This window comes from Anser cygnoides, chromosome Z (assembly GCF_040182565.1).
Source record: "Anser cygnoides isolate HZ-2024a breed goose chromosome Z, Taihu_goose_T2T_genome, whole genome shotgun sequence".
In the NCBI taxonomy this organism is placed as follows: domain Eukaryota; kingdom Metazoa; phylum Chordata; class Aves; order Anseriformes; family Anatidae; genus Anser; species Anser cygnoides.
In genome coordinates this window covers 25742787-25765923 of record NC_089912.1, presented here as the reverse complement: position 1 = coordinate 25765923, position 23137 = coordinate 25742787, and the positions used below count along the sequence as shown (strand labels likewise).

Below are 23137 nucleotides of genomic sequence, written 5' to 3'. Positions count from 1 at the left end.
AAACTCATTAAAAAGAAGTAAAAGAATTCCTGGGACCCAGGGGCAAGTGGGCCAATAAAGAGTTTAAAGGTTGTGGAACATGCATTCCTCTATCAGGAGGCCGTACCCACTAAAGAACTAACAGTGTTCTAGGTTTAATAGGAAAGCACAAGGATAAAGAAAGCATCATAGCCAAAAAATAAAAAAAATGTTTCCCAGATTTCCTCATTACAAGTATCCCTCATGGAAGAAGTTCAGCTAATTAAGTGCTGGGATTTATGAAACCACTAGAAATGTGAGCCAAAGCTAGATTTTCCTAGTTTCGACTCACGATTGACTTTGTTTTTTGCTGTAGAAGATTGGTTTAAATATATATATTTATATCAATAAATGACATTATGGGTAAAAAAAATAAAAAGAAAAAAGAGTTGAAAAAAATTAAAAGTAATAACAAAACATCATATTTTTAACAATGTCCTACCACCTTTCTGTTTGGTGTCTTACTGTGTTCCCAGGAACTCTTTTCTGTCCCTTTGCCATAAAAAACTCTGGGAAAGAGGAGACGGGACCAATCTAGTACCTGCAAGGGAAAATATGAAGCAAATGTCACTGTGGTTGTGGTCTAGGAGAAACTATAAAGATGACTGTTTCCAAACAGGAAACTATGATTCTGACGTGTTTTCCTTGCAGACATAATATTTTCCAGAAATCCAAGACTGGTGTATTCTAGTAAAATCAGCTGTCTGTCAGGTGCTTATGTTACATTTGTCAGTTATTCCATTTCCCTCCTCAATTCCCTCAGCTAAGAATGATGTGGAACAAGGTTAATTAAAAACAAATACAATACTACCAGAATTTGGATGGGCTAAAATTAGGAAAGTAAAAAGAAGAAATGTGATAGGAAAAAGTAGGAGCAATTAAGTTGAAGGTAGTTAAGCTGGAAATCACTATCCTGAGAGTAAGAAAGTGCCTGTTTTAGAGATTGAGATGTAACAACAAACTGATCTGTGAGTGAAGACAGAAGCAAATTCACCTTTAAGTGTAGCTCAACCCTTAGAGAAACGTCCTTCAAGACAGTTTTTCATGGTTGTTATGTTCTGGAACATGCTGCAAGAAAAATGCAACGTGTAACTCCTGTGAGAACACACACTCAGTGAGAAGTACTCCACTGACCACAGTGGAATTGGAGAAATGTACTTTCAGTCAGCATTCATGCTTATACTATATAATGTCAGTTTAAAAATGAATTTTGATTTGAATTTCTTAGTCTCAAAAGTTTAATGACTCTAGGAGGCTGTCAGTCATAGTGTGAGTGACTGTGTAAAAGCTGAGGAAAGGGCAGGGGGAATGAAGATATTTTAATAATTCTTAATATGCCTTAACAACCAAAAGCAATTAGACCCCAGCCTAATAAACAACAATTACAACAACAAAATGTTCCGATGTTAGGCTGTTTCTTGTTTCCATTAAGAAACCAATCCATTTCAATAGCTCAACAGAATCTAGTCTTCTCTATTTATCACAGTTTAACACAGACAGCACACTGGCAAATAAATATTGCTCAGATAATTATACAGTGGAGTTCACATTCAAAGGGTCCATAACCTTCACTTTTTTTTTCATAAGCAGAATTCTTTCCTCATTGAGTATTCTTTAATTAGTGGGTCCTCTGTAAAGACAATTGCTGCTACTTAGCTGTCTCCGTTAAGATATGTTTGTGTTTGTAAATTGTTCCCTTCTCACCCTCTTCCTTATTCAGAACACCTGGAAACTCTATTACAGTTTGCTATTTCTTTTTATTCCAAATAACATTCAACACCAACTTTTACACAAAGCCTTTAACCAGCTGGATTCCAGACTTCTATTTACCCTTTATTCATATTGAGACTCATCTCTTTGCACCCAGGTCTCATAGGAGAAGAGAAAACCCTCACTAGGCACAGAAACAAAATTTAAACATAGACTTAAATGTTCCCCTTTCTTTCTAGAATTGTGTCTCTATACGTGGGAACAGGAGCATTTTAAAGAAAGTGTACTTACAAAAAAACTGAAACTCGGACAGTACGTACATGCTTCTGGTTGCTTGTGTGCACTCTATTCTATTGCTCCCAGCAGAACAGAATAAAGAGAAGAAAAGATGCTTTTAAAGAATCTTGATTCCTGTGGTATGTACAGAGTCCAATTATTATAGCAAGAAAGAAATCCCCTGCCTGCCATGTGTGGACCCTTCACAGCATTTCAATCTAAGACAAACATTCAGTCCTTTGTTCTGCTGTACAGGCCTGTGTATTCATCACTAATCCTAAGCACTTTATATAAAAGGCTTAGCTATAAATAGGTTTAGGCCTGAGCCATTGCTCATAAAGATACCACTTCTATGTGTTCTTCATTCTTGCTTGGAGCTTTATCATCACAGTCTGGGAGCTGCCACATTATTTAGAGCTGGTATACAATCTGATTTCTTCTCTACATTTTCCATGACTCCCAAGGCTCCAGGATACATTTTTCGATTTACATTTAAGGAGTTGCTGACTTCAAGGTTTCCAATATTTCTGCAGTATGTTTTCTATTAATAAATGTTAAATACTCCTAGCTGATATGATGCATGAGTGAATTTTGGCCTACCAACACATTGCATACCCTGACCCAGAGAAAGAGTCATAATCAGATATATTTTACTTGATTCAAGTTGTTCAAAACTGTAACCCATAGTTTTTCCTCTGACACTTGGTCCTGGAAATTCTTAATTATCTATTGTGCAATGAATTGCAGCAAAAGACTCAAACTCAGCAAGAGACTCAACTGGAATTTGAAGATTAATCATATCACAAGAACACTTGATTGGACATCATCTGAGAGTTGAAACAGCTACGTGTGGGATAATTAAGCCCTTCAACTCAGAGGAGTTTTGCTTATTTTGTAAGATATAAAGGATTTAAAAGATATAAAGATTTAAAGCAAAACAAGATGAATAACTAAACAATTTAGCTCTATTTGAGAAAAATGTCATACAAAGAGACCTGGAGTCTAGAGCTCTCTGTTCACTGGCATATGAGAGTCCATTCCTCTGCATTAGCCTATCGTATGTGCCTAGCTAACAGAAGAAGTGCAAACGTGCTCTAGCAGTAATTTTGTAAATATCAAAACAACAACAAACCTACCACAAAGCACAATGATTAAAAATTAAAAAAAATAAAATAAAAAGAGAGATGGAAGGCAAGATCTTAGAGGTACTGCTAAGCAAGCAGCACATGAGTCAGGCGCATGAGTCAGGGAGTAGCTGGACAGAGGAAACCAGAAAATGACATGGTCATTTAGATGGTCAACTCAGACTGTGAGCCTGAGTGGCAGAGAGAGTCAGCCACACCAGTTTTGGTGGAGAAAGTTGGGGAAATGGGAAATAAGAAGCAAAAAGAGAAAAGCTCATTTCCCTGTCTCATTTTAGACAAGTCTAGTTTAAGAAAACAGGGGCACACAGAGGAAAACATTTTAGAAGTCTTGAGAAGACATTTAGAGAGTAAAAAAATGTCATATCACTACTGACCTGAAACCAATCAGAACCAGTGACCTAGGGGTCACTGCTTTACACTTTGCGCTGCCAGCCCCTTGAGCTTTCATTTTCTGCTTTCTAGCAGTGCTCTGTTTTGACTTTGTATTTTAGATTTCTTATACTATTTTCTTAGGATTTGATCTTGTTTTATGTACAGTAACTTCTATTCCATTTTCCTAGTACTTGCAGTCTTTTGTAGCTTAATTTTAATCTCTGTTCATAGTTGCTCCCGTTGTTGACTGATTTCTTTCACCGCAAATAGCATTAAATGTTCATATGTCTTTTCAGTTTTTCATTTCTATTAGACAAAGCAGCTTAACTAAAAGAGCAAATATGCCTCTGCTCAAAGAAAATCCAGTGAATCATTCAGGAAATGCTATGAATGTCATTTATCTTCTGGAAGTATTTACACCAAATTAAATAGGGCTGATTTGTGAGCACCACCTCGAACCACATATCCTACCCTAATGACCGTTTCGTACATTAAAATTAAGAGATGCCTAGATGCCTACTTTCCTATTACATCTCTTTAATTTTAACCTCTCATTTTTATTTTTATGTATTTATTTTCAGAAATATTTCCCCTAAAACTAAGGCTACCTGAAGAAAACTTATCAGCAAGAGAATGGTTGCTTCCTATTATTCTATTGTTCCTATTTTTATTCATAGAATAAATTTACCAAAGTAGCTTATGCTTTCTGCCCTCTACTCAGAGGACTTCATCCATATTGGATATTATGAACTGCTGTGGATCCATGAAGTAGCTGATAGAACAAAAAATCTTTTTGACTTAAGTGCAGAACAGTATTGTAGTAGCAAAAATCCAAGGAAGTTCATTTCAGATCTGTATGGCACATATCATCAACTCAGACAGCAGCTGGCAGTTATATTAAGTTCCATATTGGCTGTATCATCGGTGGGTTACACACAGTCACAGGCATACCAAGTAAGTTTTGTGACGATTTTTTCAGCCATATAGCTTTTTCACTTTTTGTAACAAAGGTGTTTTTTATTTTTTTCAAAAGGAATGCTGTCAAGATGTTGTTTATGATAGTCACATCAGTGAAAAGAAATGCCCTTTACCTCTGTCTTTTCAGAATTAGGGAAGGGAGTTTGTCTTTTAGTCAATGAAGAACATCTGGTCTCACTTTGCAATGAATGTATTAAATCCATCTTTTTCCTTTCCTAGATGTATTCATTTGAAAAGGAGTGGACGTAAATCATTCTTGATGCCACAGAGCTCTAGCTGCATTCATTCTAGAAATCACAGAAAGTGTTTAGAAAAGTATTTTATAGGGATGTGCTATTACAGCGGTCATAGCCTTTTCAGCATCTGCAGTAACTCTTGGAAGTCAGGCTACAATCTAGGACAGTCAGCAGAAAACTGATCACAGGTGGGATCCTGATGGATAACACTCTATTGCCCTAGATTTTCATATTATTATATTTTCATATTATTATATTATATATTTATATTTTTATGCCCCTAAATTTTCATATTATTCTCTATAGTAGGAATGAGATTTGGACCTGGAATATGTCTTTTGGTTATGTTATCTTTGCAATATATTTTTGTGTCTGAAGATATTATAAGCAAAGTAGGTCACAGAGCACTGACAACTTTCCTGATTGTCTTCATCTACTGTAGTGACTTTAGTTTTGCATTTTAAAAAAGAAAAAATAAGAAAGCAGAATCTAGGAAATGCATTTGTGAATGTTTATTTGTGTTTTTCAGTATTATGGGTTATTTTGTTCCTAAAGAAAATTATAAGAACAAAGGAACAATTATATGTGTCAATGAACATATAAGTAAGTATGCAGATATGTGTAATAGGTGGGTATTTTGTTCATAGAAGGTTATGTTTATTTCCAGTTTAATAAAATATTTACATGACGCATTTATAATTCATCTTCTACTGATAATATTTAATTAACTCCAAATAATGAATTGATTGTTTTCTGTGAGACTACGTCTCTGTATTTTGCAAACAGCACTAGTGCTCTTCATAAGTCCCAACATTAACTTGTGTTTTCCATTTTACGGCTGGAAAATTTGATGCAATTGCTGGAGCACCAGTCATAGCTCTTAAAAGCAAGGGACTAAGACTGTTACTTAAAACACAGCCAGGGTTCACTGTCCATATGTGTGCAGTTTTGTTTTGAGTTAAGTCATGTACTTGAGGGGAGTTGTGATGGGAAGGTGGGAGGAGGAACTGTTTCACCTACCTACTTACATTAAGGAGTTAAAGGGCTTCTTATAAGTAACCATATAGAAAGACACTGACAATATTCTTCAGTCTCTAAGAGCTTTAACTCAACCCATTACAATACTGTCAAAAAGATTTTGAAGGGCTTTCCGTTGAAAGTTGTTCGAAATGAATGGGAATGGTTACAAATATGCTGATATTTAGGGCAACTTTACAAAGGAATTGAAATCCATCCTTTTAAATTACACTCACTAGTTTCTGAATATAAGCCTTTGTTCTCTCTATCTGCACATATATGTGAGGTTCTCAGCATAAACCCAGACTGCAAGCAGCACTGCTTTGTAAGAGCTTCATGCTCCTAAATTGTTAAGTGCACTTTGAAAAACCCATTCTTACTCATCTGCACCCACAAAGTTGGAATATTTACGACTAGCTAGTGAGGTTTCTGCACAAAGATATAACTTCTGATGAAGTAAAAAAATACATAAAATAAAAATAAAAATAAAGGTCAGAAACAAAGAAGCAAATTTAGAAGGTGACTAGTTTGTCTTTTGTGTTGTGCTGTATTTTCTGAGGCTACTAATCCTTAAAACAAATGATGATTAGAATAGTTTGAAAGGCCATTCACCAACTTCTACACCTCTAAATGTTCCCTGAGTTGATCCCATCTCACAGGGATCAGCCCTGTATCAGCTCCGAACCTTGTCACAGCTTTCTTCCTTCTAATGGCAGGATGAAGGGAAGTGCAGACCCCTGGAAGTAACAAAGTTGGAAGGAGCAGAAATAGGTGCTGATACCACTCTTGGTAAACCATTTGTTTTTAAGTGTATACCTCAAAGTGGAAACAGGATTTTCTACTTCTGTGCAACTTCCAACCAAGAAATGAAGAGGTAAGTGATCTTTCATTTAATAGGATCAGTTTTGTTATTCTGGGACGGGGAGAGGAAGGTTGAATTTTTGTAGGATATTTGCAAGACCTGCCTTGATCAATGGGAAAAACAAAACAAAACAAAACAAACAAACAATAAAACTGTCAACTACTTATGGGAAGGATGGTGTTTCTGACTTCTTATTTTCTGAAGTTTCAAGAATATTTTTTATCTTCAGAGTTTATCTTGTCTTTATTTTGATGAGAAAAAACAGTTTTTTCACCAAGTCTTTAACACTCATGTCAGGATTTCCCCAAAATCCCCTTATTAAAGTTACCTCCAGGGGGAAAAAATATATATACATATATACAAGTGGAAATCTGAATCTTCCTGTGGATGTAAACTTGCTTATTGGTCATTTCCCACCAATGGTCTTGCTTCTGCCTGACAAGGATATTTCGAGTAATAAATGCAATCCCATCTTCTGTTTCCCTTTCTGTCATTCTGTCACATCATTATTTTTGCATTTTAAAGTGTGAACATGCCACAAAAGCATATTAGAATTGATAAGCAATGAATTTAGGCTGTTCTTAGAGTTTTCAAAAATTTTCTTCAAAAATGTTTCTGCATTTCCTCAAAACTATAGCAGACAAAAGGACTAAAATCACTGAAAACATAATTAATGATTTATAGGTTTTAATTTAAAAATGCATTAAAAACAGCCTAATTTTCCCTTGTTTTATTGTTCATTACCAGAAATATAAAGCTGTAAAGCAGGATGACATTTGCTAAGATTGATTCATTCACACATCTTTTCAATGTAATCTTAGTACTTAACACATCGTCCACTATAGCAATATTGCAGCATTTTCTACTCCCTATTGCTATGCTGTCCATGATATAAAAAAAGAAATAAAATTAAATTAAAAAAAAAATGGAAAGAGAGAGAGAGACAACAAATATCTTGCTTTATTTTGAAACCTCCAGTTTCAGGATGCCTCATTTTTTCTAAAAATTCCATATCTACATGATAACAATGACACAAGAATGATCATTTAGCCTGACATGGTGAATTATGTCCAAAATGTATACCTTCATCCTGTCTGCAGTATTGCTCTAATTTATTACAATGTTATACAGCAAGCTGAGACTTACCTTTCTGCAAGTTAGCAGTATTTATTTAGATTTAATCCACTACTTTTCTATCTTCAAGCCTTGAATGTGTCCTGAAAATTCCACATCCCTTTGAAAGCTGTCTACTTCCGCAGGAATTAAAAGAGGCACTGAAGCGCATATATTCTGTTCTACCGAACTAAGCTATTCTTGGTTTTGGTCATTTTATAGGTGGCTGGAGGCTATGGAGAAAGCAGTTCATCCTGTCCATCAGGTAATGCTTTATTTATATGAAAAGCATAGCACAGTAGATTGTGGAGAAGAATGAGAGACCGTACATGTATTTGTGCAAGGCCAGGCACAGACAGCAACTGGAAGCTGCACACATTTGTTCTGGGCTGCTGGAATATGAATCAGCTCCAATTTGAAAGCCGTGTACACACGATTGTGTCTCAGCAAATATGTTTTGCAGCCATATGGTGATACGAATCGAAATGTTCCCTCTCCAGATATCAGCAGCTTTAAGCTAGTTCAGAAACATGACCTAAATGAGGGTAGTGAGAAGGGAGGGAGGAAGAGAATGAGCATTGGAGAGAAAACTTACTACCGCATGTGCTTCTTGAAGTAATATTATTTGGAATATATGAAAAGAAAGGCTCTATCTTCTTAGCTATTCCCTGGAAGTGTGTCTTGATTGCAAGCTATCCTCTTTTTGAGGCTATCCCCTGTCATTTCAGCCAGAATATTGGGGGGAGGGGGGGGGGAACATTTATTTGATGAGATGAAGAGAGATTAGTTAACTTATAAATTTTTACTTATCTCTTTATCTCTTTATATAGCTATGCTCTCTGCTGGTCCCTGTGGCTGTGAGAAACATAGCCATATATGAATTTGAGCTGCTTAGAGAGACCTTTCACAGTCCAGCATAACTTAGTACAAATAGGCCCAGACTGCCCCCAGACCGGGAGCTGCAAAGCCTGTTCAGGGGATTCCAGGTTGGGAAGCATAGAGTTGAAATGGCTTTAGCCTGCTCTTTCCTGGCCCCCTGATTCTTCTTTTTCCTCCTATAGACAGACCACCTTTATAAGAATGTGCTGTAGATCTGTAAAATCTTTTTTTTTAAGGGTTTAGCTACGAAAGTAGCTTGTTTTTTGTTTGTTTGTTTTTTAGCAAAATGAAACTGAGGCTCAAACACAGAATAAGTATTAAAGTCTACCTTTTTGGTAGATAAAATAAAATCTTCTATAAAAATTTAAATAAAATAATAATGTACAAATGATAACCTGCATAAATACAGTGCAGAAAAAAAAATCTTTCTTCATTCTCTCAACTCAGGGCATAGGCGTGACCCCTTTTGAAGTATGTTTTAATAGGTTTCCAATCAATGAAAGGAAGCCTTTTTTCTTACTGTAATTTTTCTTCCACTAAAATAAAACCAAAGATATATATCTGAGCTTCATTTTCTAGATGAGATTATAAGTACAAAGCCAAACTTAAGTCTATTTTACCTGACAGTGTTGCTTAAAAGAATACAAAGGATCCAGATACTTAAAACCAGCACAAATAAATCAAATCATTTTAAAAGTCCACAATGTTCACAACCCAAAAGAAACAATATAGTCTCAGCCAAAAATGAGAAGGGCACATATACACAAACTAAAATGCATCAAAAGAGCCATTCTTCAGTGTAAAATGCAAAAATAACTTTTCAGATAAAAAGAACCACCTTTTTATATATTGAAACATCTCTCATGCTTTGTTTGCTACCACGTCTTACTTCTGATCACTTTATATTTTTTAGGTTTTTTTAGCAAACAATATCCTTTTCTGAAAAAAATGTTTGATTTAATATTTTGCTTTCATTGCCGAAGTTCTGCTTTTAATGAACACTCTGTATCAAACTAATTCCTTCCTTCAATATGGATTTTTCGTTCAGTTGAATAAACAGTGTATTTTTTTTCTTTTTTTTTAGCTATGTTGTTTTTACTGACTTTTTAGTATAGCTAGTATATTACGGTAGGACCCACAACACAACATCGTAATCTTCTCTTAATGAATTTACAAGTATTTTATGCATATGTCTATTATTAGTAAAGTCATCTTATGCACTTCACTGCAATAGGTCCAAGCATGTTCCCTGTTCATAACAAAGTATATAGCTGTCTATATTTTGTCAGGTCTCTTTCCATCATTGGCTTGTGGAGACAGAGAGGAAGAAGGATAGAAAGACATAAAGAAAGAGAAAATGAAAAAAAAAGAAAAGAAAAGAAAAAAAAGAGAGAGAGAGAGAAAGAAAGAGAGAAAGGGAGAAAAGGAGAAAAGGAAGGAAGGAAGGAAGGAAGGAAGGAAGGAAGGAAGGAAGGAAGGAAGGAAGGAAGGAAGGAAGGAAGAAAAAGAAAGAAAGAGAGAAAGAGAAAGAGAGAAAGAAAGAAAGAAATGACAGAGAAAAGAGAAAGAAAAGAAAGAAAAAGAGAGAGAGAGAGAAAGAGAAAGAGAAAGAGAGAGAGAAAGAGAGAGAAAGAGAGAAAGAGAGAGAGAAAGAAAGAAAAAGAAAAAGAAAAAGAAAAAGAAAAAGAAAAAGAAAAAGAAAAAGAAAAAGAAAAAGAAAAAGAAAAAGAAAAAGAAAAAGAAAAAGAAAAAGAAAAAGAAAAAGAAAAAGAAAAAGAAAAAGAAAAAGAAAAAGAAAAAGAAAGAAAAAGAAAAAGAAAAAGAAAAAGAAAAAGAAAAAGAAAGAAAGAAAGAAAGAAAGAAAGAAAGAAAGAAAGAAAGAAAGAAAGAAAGAAAGAAAGAAAGAAAAAAAAAGAAAGGAGGAGAAGAGAGTGAGAGTGAGAGTGAGAGTGAGAGTGAGAGTGAGAGTGAGAGTGAGAGTGAGAGTGAGAGTGAGAGTGAGAGTGAGAGTGAGAGTGAGAGTGAGAGTGAGAGTGAGAGTGAGAGTGAAGGAAGGAAGATAAATGCAAAAGAAAACCTCTGTGGAAACATTCAGGTTGCTATTGATATTGCACACATTTTCCCCCTAAATTTCAAATGACAATGGTACTGGTTGATGCATAATTTTAAATATCTGTTGCAGACAAGCAAAAAAGCATAGGATTTGCTGGAGAGACTGAGTTCCTAGCACCTTTCAGATTTAAAGCAGCAGAAGAAATATTGCAAGCGCACATTAGGCAACTTGTTCTTATTAAGCAACAGACTATTTTTTTCCTGACTCTTTTTCTCGATTCGTATAAATAACCTATATAATGGCTGTATTTTATGGGTGGGTTTTTTTTCACCCCAGAAATGACAATGAGATCATATTAGTAATGGAGAAGACCCTGCTACCAAGAAAGGGCTGGGAAGACCATCTGTAAGCACTTAGTTTGCGGTAATGCTGCCATCCAAGTCTGAGTGCTGTATTCTGGCCTCAGACACCACCACACTTCCTCTGTAATGCAGAGGTTAGGAGGTGTACTTTATCTTGCCAGATTACATAAAATAAAGACTGCTGAAGTCAATCAAAAAATTTCTAAATGCAGATTTGAAATATGCCTGTTTCTACTGGCAAAATCTATACTGAAAAAAAAGAATAGATACAGAAAATGAAAGTAATTATTTTAACAGGGGAGAAGAAGTGAATCACTATATGACATCAAATATAGGCTTTTCAATTACATATTCAGAGTTGACTTCACAAATTGTTTTCACAACTAAAGCTTATTTCCTAAAAGGGGACCAGAGACAGTATCTTTTCATACTAGCAGGCCTTCCTTAATTTCTTACCACAACTGTTAATTTCATGCTTTCTTTACAGAACCACGTGTGGGTAGATGTCACACTGCATAACACTGCACTGCCACCCTTGGCCATCAAAAACCCGGAGTGCCTGGGGCTCCTCCACCAACTGGACAGAAGCAAAGATGTCTGGATTCAGCACTACTGCATTCTGAAGGATGGCTGCTTGTACTTCTATGCCACTCTCCGCTCCACACCCGCCCAAGGTAGGGGTGACCCTGAGAGATTTCAAATAATCCTGAAAGCAGAGGTGTTTCATTGCAGTTTTCCAAACAGAACTTTGACCATTATTGAAAGTTTCCTATCAGCAAACTAACACTGTTTTATGAAGACGAGCATAGGAAAACTAAACTCAACCTCTTTTCAATAAAAGAGTCTCCTCATTACCCCCCATCTTTTCTTTTTGTCCAAAGGTCTGAAGTTTTCTTTCTGGAACAGAGCTGACCAAGATCTGTGTACATTTCCTCAGGAGAACGTATCAGCAACAGACGTCGCCCTCCCAAAACGCTTCACAGTGGCTTGACTCCATCTCACTAATGGCAGTCTGCCAAAAGCTGACTGCTGAGTGTTAAGATGACATCCTCAGAGGAAGGGACATTGTAACCTGTGGTTGTTTTTTCTGCCATTACCAGGCTTTCACACAGCCTTGGCAAAGGCAGTCCTCCCAGTGACAGGCAGAACTTCCCTCCTGCAGCAGAGGTCGGTGCTGCAGGGTTTGGCATGTCTCTTTACAGCTAAGCTGAAAAGCCATGGAGCTGTCTAGCAGTTCTCAGAGGAGGAGGGTGTCTGGCCACTCCATGAAAGCAGCAACATGACGAGGTTACCAGGCATCAGTCCCAAGCAGCCCTGAAGCTGATTTTCAGGCAGCTGAGTTTCAGGCACTCAAGAGAGCCTGCAGGCACAACCCTGTGAAAATTCATTGAAATTAAAAAAAAAAAAAAAAAAAAAAAAAAAAAAAAAAAAAAAAAAAAAGGAAAAAAGCTTTCCAAGGCAGAAGGGTATTAGGACCTGTAAATGCACTCTCCCTGTCCTAAGGAAGCTGGCAGACATAGAATCAGAAAGGAAATGCTGTTGTACTTTTGCTTACTAGACAGCTAAAGGGTTTTTTCTTGGGGTTTATGCTATTCTCCAAACAATAAGGCTTTCCACTTTATATCACTTACATAGCACCTTTCATCTGCAAAAGGCCACACATGTGAAAGGACCAGTAATTTCTACAGGACACTGATGGTATGCCAAGAGTTAAGCAATGAATTAGTGGAAAGGCAAAAATTAAGGATTATGTATTTATGACATCCAAGCCTATGCTCCTACTGCTAAATTTGTCATTTTGGTTTTTAAATATTCTACCACTTACAATTTCTTCTGTACAGTAGTGTTTTCTCTCTTGTTATTGCCAGTCTTGTTTTTTTCTAATTTCACTACAGATTCTCACTCCTCCATATCATTTTCAATGCTGTAGCATTAATTTGTTGCTCTTGTGGTTAAATGTGAGAACTGAAAAAAAAAAATACTGACCATCAGCTCCATAGGTCTTTTGGCTATTCACCATATATGTACAAAGGGAATATATGCACCATTGTTGTCAAGTGACATCTGAAAAACAAAATAGCAGCTAAAATGAAAATGTGTCAAATTCTGTGTAACGCCTTTCCTTCACAGCTGGCTGGCGTGGCCTATAATGGCACTCCAGCTACTTATGTTAAATAAGGAGAACCAGTGCTGACTCCAGGATTCTTTTAAACTTTGAAATTTATATCCCTTTAGTTTTTAAAGAAAGAGAAAAGCACATCAAAAGCTAGAAGAAATATTTTGCCACTTCAGATTCAAAGACAAGCTAAATAAAACTATACTGCTGATTGTATGTTGGACAAAGTGGATGACTGCAAGTTGGGAAGATTGTACTAAATACAGTCACTGTGCTGGAACTACACATACAAACAAAATTATACTATATTGACAGTATATAGACATCACTCTATGATGCTAATGCTGCTTCTATCTATGTCTTTAGCTCATATTTCACTGATTTTAATGAACTAAAATATAAACCATTTTAATTTCAGTGTGTGTAAAATGTCTAAAGTACCTGACAGATAAAACAAAATTTTCAAGTTTAACTTGAATCAGTTGCTATAATTGACCAACTAAAATCAAACCTCTGAATCTTGGATGTTCATACAGTTCTGAGGACAAGAGTTTAGCATAGAAGAAACTCACTGCAGCACAAATGTAGCTATTCTCAAAATTCACATCCGTAATCCTTTTCAGTCTTAACTTTTAGTATGGCATAACTTCAGTATATCTTTTAGTATGTCCATACTTCAGATCAGGTCAGTTTCTCACTAAACCAACATCCTTTTTTTGTAGTCATATTCATACTTGCTGATTTTAGGGACATGAATGGACTTTTATGGCTTTATATTCCCATTATCTCTCAAGTTGGCACTGGCAAAACAGCATGAGCTGGAGCAAGTTTTCATAATGTGACAGAACTGTTTCTTAAGTTCCAGTAACTAGACAGATACATTTGTGCCAAAATATCTGGGAGCAGGAGTATTAACCAAGAGAAAATTCAGTTTGTAACAACAAAAAGGTTTATCGCCTGAACACCGCTTTTCATCCAAAGAAGCGTAGACCTTTCCTGAAGCAGACCAGGGGCAGAGCTGAAAACTGAGCTTACTGAACTCCCATTAAATTCTACACCAAGCAGCTGAGGGAAAATAATAATAATAAAATTAAAATATATATATATGTATATGTGCGTTAAAAAAAGGGGTTCTGATTTTGAACAGGAACTTGGTCAGGAGATCTTGTAGAAAGATCAAGCATGGAGCTCCACAGTATTTACAGATCAATTTTCAGAATAAAACCAAATGGTCATATTTTTCATATTTTACTTGTAAATTCTGCATAATTCCATGGAAACACCCAACACAGTTCTTCTGAAAATTAATTTTTCAAGAATCATCAGTATGCATATAATGGGCAGCAGTTTTATTAATGGTATGTTCAATATACATGATGTATATTATTTTTTTCTGACCAGGTGGCCTCTACCTCCAGGGATATATTGTGAGTGAACAGTCTCTAGGCTCCAAAAGATCTGTAATTGAACTCAAACCTCCATCTGAAGAGTTTAAAACTTTCTACTTATGTGCAGAGAACGTTAACGAAAACAAAAGGTAAACAAAGCTTTTTTTTTTTTTTATTTTTTTTATTTTTTGACAGACTGCAGGAAAGTGGGAACACTGTAGCTTGGGAAGATCTGTTGACAACTTTTAATTCTGTTTTCACTTGTTCCCTCAGATTTCCCTTTAATTCTAGCTTTAGTCACACTGCAGTACAACATGCTGGCACGTGTGAGTCATCAATTCTGTTACTGTCAATGCTGAAACTACAGAAGAGCTGGATTGCAGAGGTTCAGAAAGAAGTCTGAATACGGTGCCTTTCACAATGTGGGGGTGATTACACTAAACTGAAAAGCTATGGCACCTTCTCATTAGAGAAGCTCAAACTAATGGAATGTATATCCTCCTCATTCTCAAGGATGATTTACTTCCAACAATGATCATTAGAATTAAAATTGAAAATTGGCCTATGAAATCATGTTCTGAAGGTGAATCCTGTCATCACAATCCAGCCAAATTCTACAGCTGTCAGTGGGAGTTCTGCTTGTGTAAAGCCTTCTAATTACAGGATTGGATTTTAATTTAATGAACAGAGGACAAAGCTATTCAGTATGCTGGAAACTGGTGTTCAGATGCACTGCTGTTATAGTCAACTCCTTTGTCTGCTGCTTCTCTACAATCAATATGCACAGTAATGTCTGCACAAACACAATTTATAAAGACGTGTTTCACAGGATATAAAAGTGCATGCATAACACTGATCACAGACAGTTGGTCTTTCCTTTCTTCCAGGTGGATTACAGCTTTGAAAGCATCTATTAATAAATGGTTACCCCTACACCAGGCAATCCAAGATTTCATGAACAGACCACTGGAGGAGACAAGGATGTGAGAAGGAAGCTCATTTTCCCCCTCAATTTCTGTTTTCCATTAAAAACTTCCTGTTATGTCTTTTGACCCATCTCAAAAGATGTTCTAGCAGCAGATAATCTTTAGCATTGTTATACATTCATATCTTTTGCAAGCTTTAGTAAATAAAATTAAAGCAATATTGCCTTCTTTGTGGCTATCTTTATTTTATGCTTCTTTTCAGTTTTAGGGTTCATAGGCCACGCATAACACTACTTTGGCTTTGAAGCCATAAAGTGACGTTGAATTTATCTGATGCAACCAAAAGAGAAAGCACTATATTTCAATTATTTCATATTACCTGTCTTATATCTGCATCACTTTTTATTTGCAAATGCACCCTTTGCAAAGATTTTTGCTTTTTCCATTCCAAAGCTTCATATGTGGGTTTGCCTTTAGGTTTATAGATGGTGTGAGGCCCAAGGTTGGAATAGGACAGGCTGACTGAGTTGCTAAAAAGTACATACCATTACTGTATGCCTGGAGGAATGGAATAAATTTTTATGATATGGATGAATACCTTTGTTCTTGTGCATTCTATATTAACATAAATTTTAATTTAAAAGTGGTTTGGATTTGGCCATCTGGCAGCACAGCACTGCAAATTTATGGAGAGAAATCAAGAATCAAAGACACTGTTTCCTCTAGAATTATCAGAAGGAAACAGCACCATAAATCTTACAAGGATATCAGAATTAGACATATGTGGTCATTGCAGCTGGTCATATACACTGTGTGCTACATTATTTTCTAACATTAAAATAATTCTTCCCATGAAAAAATCTGTGTGTTTTTTCCAAGCTTTCTAAAATACTAACTCAAATAAAATAGTAAAAGGTTAGTTCCATTTATTTATTGAAACTATGTACAAACTAAATATCTCATCCTAAGAAATTTACAATTTAGTGCTGCAGCAAAGTACAGAAAAGAAAAAAGTATATACGCAATACAGACAAAATAATAATAACACTAATTAATAATAATAATAATAGCAACAACAACAAGAACAATACCAGTTCATGAGATTTTATTACAAAGGCTTATATTTGGTTTTCTTGTGACAGTCCTTAGACCCTCAGATCACCAGAACACACCAAACCTTGAACACAGCAGTACTTCAGCTACTTGGTAGCCCTTGTTGTCATTCTGTGAAATACCAATTGCCATGCTATAAAAAGCAAAAAAGTGAGTGATGCTCCCTCACCTACCACAAGTGTATTTTTTCAGGCCTCTTCACATTTAAGCCAATCTGAAGGAGACCTCAGAGCTTTAGATGCTTTAGATGCTTAAAGGTGCCACTTTAAAGAAAACACTTACACAGTCAATACGATTTGCTACAGTGATTTGAGTGAATTTAAAAAAAAAAAAAAAAAAAGTAGTATAAAAAATTTTCTGAAAACAGACACCCAACCCTAAATAGATTTGTGCTCTTAGATAAAATGTATAACTGTATTTGAAAGAGAACAAGTTTGGTCAGCATGATCACATCCTACATTTACTGCCAGCATTTTGAAATTTTCATGGTCAGAAGTCAAATTCACATTTCCACTACGATTGTGAGAACAAGTAATGAAGTAGGTATTAGTGATTTATTTTTCTTATTCTTTTCGACATTGGAGAAGGCAACATACAGATCAAGTACAAATGCTGTTAACTTGAAACTAGTAACTGTTAACATTTCCTATGAAGCAGTTATCTAATCTAAAGTGGCTGTTCACAGATAGGAAGAAGAAAAGAATCAATAGGTAAAACTCTTGCAAACAAGACGAAACAGAACAAATGTGCTTCCCCTCCCTCTTAAAAAAAAATAAAAATAAAAAATAAAAAGCTTAAACAAAGAAGCTGAGAGGATTGGTCACCCTATGATAATCTTCTTAAGTGAGCTCTGAACTGATATTCCTCTTCAAATGTTGCTAGCTTACTAAGCCTGTTTTTCCCCTTTAACAAGTGTCACTTGCAGCCAACCTCAGTCACAGCATAGCAAAGTGTCTTGTTTGTATAGTTTTGAAGAAATATAATTTGTGTGGTGCAAAGAATGAGTGTTGATGAAAGATTCAGTAACCACAATGGCAAGTTGCAAAAGGAAATGAGCTGTTCAGTCTGAATGAATGTTACAGCAAAGGGTCTTTTTTTCTTAACATCTCACCAAATTTTCATCATTATAAAGTGCTCTATAAATTAAAGTGCTTTCCACCATAATTTCAATAAATTTCACAAACAGAGAGGGACTGGTGGAAGGTGTGGTGGTCGAGTGTCTTGGGCAGAGTGACCACGACATGGTAGAGTTCTCTATTCTTGGTGCAGTCAGGAGGGGCATCAGTAAAACTGCTACCTTGGACTTCCAGAAGGCAGACTTTGAACTGTTCAAGATACTGGTCGGGAAGGTCCCTTGGGAGTCAGTCCTGAAGGGCAGAGGGGTCCAGGAAGGCTGGATGTTCCTCAGGAAGGAAGTCTTAAATGCACAGGAGCAGGCTGTCACCATGTGCCATAAGATGAGCAGGCGGGAAAGAAGATCAGCATGGCTGAACAGGGAACTTTTGCTGAGTGGCCGGGAGAAAAAGAGTTTATGACCAGTGGAAGAAGGGACAGGCAACTCAGGAAGAGTACAAGGAAGTTGCCAGCATATGCAGAGAAAAAATCAGGAAGGCTAAAGCACTACAGGCTTGGGGCAGAGTGGCTGGAAAACTGCAAAGAGGAAAAGAATCTGGGAGTGCTGATCGATGCTCGCCTGAACATGAGCCAGCAGTGTGCCCAGGTGGCCAAGAAGGCCAACGGCATCCTGGCTTGTATCAGGAATAGTGTAGCCAGCAGGACCAGGGAGGTGATCGTTCCCCTGTACTCAGCTCTGATGAGGCCGCGCCTTGAATACTGTGTTCAGTTTTGGGCCCCCAATACAAGACAGACACTGAGGCCCTGGAGTGTGTCCAGAGAAGGGCTATGAAGCTGGTGAAAGGCCTGGAAAACAAGTCCTGTGAGGAGCGGCTGAAGGAACTGGGGTTGTTGAGTCTGGAGAAGAGGAGGCTCAGGGAAGACGTTATTGCTCTCTATAACTACCTGAAAGGAGGTTGTGGTGAGGTGAAGCTCAGCCTGTTCTTGCAGGTAACTAGTGATAGAACTAGAGAGAATGGCTTCAAGCCACGCCAGGGGAGGTTCAGGTAGGAAATTAAGAGACATTTCTTCTCAGAAAGAGTGGTTAGGTATTGGAACATGTTGCTCAGTGAAGTGTTGGAGTCACTGTCCAGGGGGGTTTTAAGGAAACGTTGGAGGTAGTCATGGTTTAGTGGATGATATTGATGGTAGGGTGATGGTTGGACCAGATGATCTTATAAGTGTTTTCCAACTCTAATGATTCTATGATTCTGTGAATTTGTGCTTTATCTGGTGCCGCTTGCAAAAATCTGAAAACTTAAAATGAACTTCTTTACATTGGTGCATGTCAAAAATGTCTCAGAAATAACTCTGGTGAAGTCAGTACAATTCCAGTGCAATATAACTCTACAGAAGAGAACCGTCTTACTTGTATTGAAAAGCTATCCATTCACACAGTAGACTTTTTGGAGCTGTTAAATTAAATGGATAGTAAATCAGCAATTTATTGAAAGTTTTCCATTTGAAGGAGTTGATTAGGGTTTATATCTCTCTTCTACGATTTTTGACTTCCAAAATCTAATAAAATGCCAAGCTATGGTAAGCTTACCATTTCACAAATGACCATAAATTCTGAAGAAAAACTATGAAAATTGTGTAAATTATTTATAAATAATAATAATAAAAAAACCTACCTAGAATTTCATATTTATTTGTTTTTGTTTAAACTATCTATTTTTAACCCAGGAAAACTGAGGAGGAACCAAGCAAAAGCCTGTTAAATTTCTGAATTAAGGTGCATTTCTCTGTACAACTGAGAACAGATCAGTGTAGTCTATGGGCTCTTCTCCTTTATGAAATAACCATGATCCTAAGAAAGTATCTATGTACTTCTGGTACCTAAGGAAGTAAGCTGCCATCCATAAGCTGCCATTTTCATAAAACACTCTCACAATCTCTTCCCATTATTACCAGCACCAAAAATATTCTGAAAAATATACAGAGATTTTTGTTCCATATATATCAATAGCAAGAAAATTGTCGGTGGAGGGATTAGCAATGTCTCAATCCTAGTTACTTCAGAAGATTTTATTTTTATTCTTACCACTATTCACACCACTTCTCTGGCAATGCTTTTCCTCCTGCTTTGTCCTGGGATTTCTTCCTGATCCAAATGCATTATCAGAGGAATTTTTCTGAAGATTTCCAATGATTTTTTTCCCCTGTGGTGTTTCACTCTCCTATGCAGTTTTGATTGCATATGAGATCTAATAATAACCAAATAACTGTAATTACAAATAGCAGTAAATATTTCAGTGTTCATACGCGTATTTTTTCAGCTTAATATTGTGATCTCCCTGCTACCAAGGTTTATTGCTTTCCACTAACCTTTCCACTTTCTATTGGCATTTTTACTCCCTGAGTGTTTTTATTAAAATGTTCCAAAATGAAAAATAAAAATAATAATAAAAAAATAATAATCTGGAAGTATTTTTTCCAGAACAGATTCTTTTTGTTTGCATTTTTTAATGATTTTTTTCACATTGTTTTCAGCTTCAAAGCTTTAGTTACATTTGAACATTATTGGCAGTTTGGGGAAAAAAAAATCCATTTCAAGACTAAGAGTTTTCTCTGGGTATTCAGTACTTTCACTACTACTGCAGGTCGACTGACTTAACATTCATTTAGCTACCACAGGATTTGCCATGCTAGGTCAGATCTTCACTTATCAAATTGAGAACTCCACATCCTGAGATGTGCCAAAGGCAAAACAAAGAAGAAAGAAGGTAATAAACAAACAAATAAATAAATAAAGCTCTGCACAGCAAATTGCCCATTCCAACACACACAAGATAAAAATCCTTTATGAAACCTATAGCAATCAGCTTGTATCTTCCAGAATGAGATATAGTACACTTAGCTTGACATACATTTGGCTACAGAACAAATGCTAGCCATGGTCTTCAAGTCAGGCAGGCCTTTTTTTTTTAAAAAAAAAAAAAAGTCAAAATGGGCTTGTTAACACCACACATCCTTTCCATAAAACAGAGAGATATTTGTTTTTTGTTATAGGTGTTTGCTTTGTTTTGTTTTGTTTTATAATGAAGTACTGATATTTCTCTTTAGCGCATGACCATTTCTTTACTCACACAATAATGTCTCCTCATAGTAGGAGAGAGAATAACATAGCAGGAAAGAGAGAGACAGATTAGTCACTTTATCATTCACTATCCTGAACAACTAATCCAATTACCTGCTTTTACCCTTTATACCAGAGGAAACATAATTAACATGCACTAAGTACAGAGAAAGGCAATAAAGGTGTTTTGGGTAAGGCTTAGGTGGAAAGAAAGTTATATAAAGAACAGAAAGAAAAAAAAAAATCTCCTGAGCAGGGAAAGAATAGGCATTAGGTAAGGTGAAAAATATGGAAAGATCACAGATGTCCAATATTAATAATAGCGATAATAATGATAGGAAAATTTTCATTTGTCCTAAGGAAAACTTGGCATCTGAAATGTGTGCTAATAGAACAGTAGATGGTGTCAAGTGCAGTTAAAAATTGAAGTAATTTTCCAATTTTTCTAACAGGTAGAAATTTTTGGTACAAGTAACCTTACGTTATGCACTATTTTAGGTGCATGTGGATATTCAAATAGTGATCTTTAAGCAGGCATGTTTTTAAGGCCAAATAGATAAATAAAATGTCTTTCTTGACAAGGTAGGGTAAAACCACAAGTATAGTTGTTCTTCCTGGGTGACTGCACCACCACAAAAAGCACACTGGAATGTCAACATCTTACATATGTTCTTCAATTTTCTTAATATATTTCATAAAGTGGTCTGCGGGATGAAATGTAAAATCTGCAGAATGCTCCAAATCCAATACCACTAAATAAATGCTCACTCTTCTCTGTGTTTAAACATATGATTAGAAATTAAGATTATGCCTATTCTTAGCATTTTACAGACCCGTATTTGCAACAGAAGTTTGCATCCTATTGATTACATTCGTAATTTTGAGACACAAAACAAGAGCATGTTTTTCAAGACAGAATAGAGTACATGTAAGGAAAAAAACAATCAAAAAGTTCTGGGTTTAAAAAGTTTTAGAACGGAGTCTGGCTGCAAAGTAATGAAAGAACACAGCTTTCTCAATATCATTTCATATGTAGTTTATGAAAGAACTCTCTTAAGAAAACTTCACATTATGTAATTTTTCATTATAGATGTATGACAGTTAACCTGTGATATGTATATATAATATATATCTTATAAATTGTGTCTGTAACAGTAAAAGTTAAACAAAGATGCTTATTTGTTTAAATAATAGTAACGATAACAACAACATCTAAAAAGAGAGCTACTTTGGTGATACTCAAGGCATCAACAGAAAACATGTAAACTTAAGGAGCCTTGGTGTTAAGCTTGTTTAAGAAAAAAAAAATGTGTCTAAGGACACTCTTTCACAGACATTGCATCTCAGTGTTGTAATTAAAGCATCCTGCTTCCAGTTGCAGTGAAAAGCTGGAAAAAAATGTGGCAGAACTGTGGCAGAACTGTGGCAGCTTATCTGTTTTTACCCTCAGGTGTTTGTTGCCAACCTCACTTCAGGAGTAGACGCATGTTAAACTGCCACATTTTATGAGCCAAGAGAATAGACTGTGTGATAATTCCTCATTTTCTCTAACGCAAAACCAGTTGGCATAGTTTAAGTGACTGCTGACAGCTTTGCTTTTATCTTCATATGAAAAATATGTTGGGAGAACAGTGAGAAAAATATGAGCATAGGGAAAGCACTACCTCCATCCTGAGACATGCAGGTCTTTCTTGTTCTTCCCTTGGGACTAAAGAACTACACTTCTGGCTTTAAAAAACAATAAGTAAAACACTACTCTTTTCAGTCTTCAAGTTACTCCAGTAATATCAATCAAATGCTATTATCTTTATACTTACAACAATTCAAATGGGAATTCAGGAAATAGTCTGAAAATATTCCTGAAGAATCATGAGAGGAAAGTCCCCAGAAATTAGACAAATCTTAGACTATATATATATATATTAAGAAAACAGAGGTACATATTTTGCTATGAAATTGGACAGAATTTTTATTTAGCCACCAAAGAAATGCTAGCATGCAATGGCATCTGAAAATTCAGATTTCTCCGAAGGCTGAGGGATTTTAGATTTTAAACTTTAAATGAAGTTCCCCTTCAGCATCCAAGTTTTGTCCCATTTTATCTTTTGTTGCAATTTCTTCAAAGGAAGACACAGAAGGTGAAGCTGGAGTAACCTAGTTCGTTGCTGTCTCATGTCAGCAAGGGATTGGCACAGCTGTGCAATCTCTCTATAGCTAGTATCTCACTATGGGTCATTTGTTTACATTCAAGGCTCTATATTTATTGCCAGATACGCCCGCATTCAAGGCTTTCCTTTCACTGCCAGGAAAAAGATAGCTATATTGAAACCAGAACACTTCCATTAGCAGAGTATGATATTCCGTTGAGAAGAAATGGGGTC

At 36.0% G+C, this 23137-nt stretch overlaps 1 protein-coding gene across 9 annotated transcripts in view; it reads left to right on the top strand.

The window, feature by feature from the left end:
• The window catches only part of LOC106043748 (uncharacterized), a 48720-nt gene extending 33041 nt beyond the window's left edge, over nt 1-15679 (top strand). For 4 of the 9 annotated variants that reach the window (XM_066988456.1, XM_066988458.1, XM_013193425.3 and 1 more), the window contains 5 exons: nt 6469-6626; nt 7950-7992; nt 11509-11695; nt 14539-14674; nt 15413-15679. In XM_066988456.1, the coding sequence (XP_066844557.1) occupies nt 6469-6626; nt 7950-7992; nt 11509-11695; nt 14539-14674; nt 15413-15512 (624 nt within the window). In that variant the 3' untranslated portion in view covers nt 15513-15679. Of the gene's footprint in view, nt 1-1967; nt 2806-4718; nt 6075-6468; nt 6627-7949; nt 7993-11508; nt 11696-11902; nt 12189-14538; nt 14675-15412 lie in introns of those variants that run through there. The other 5 variants (XR_010827823.1, XR_007158896.2, XM_048050245.2 and 2 more) reach the window with 5 other exon arrangements.
• Nucleotides 15680-23137: the final 7458 nt, after the last annotated feature.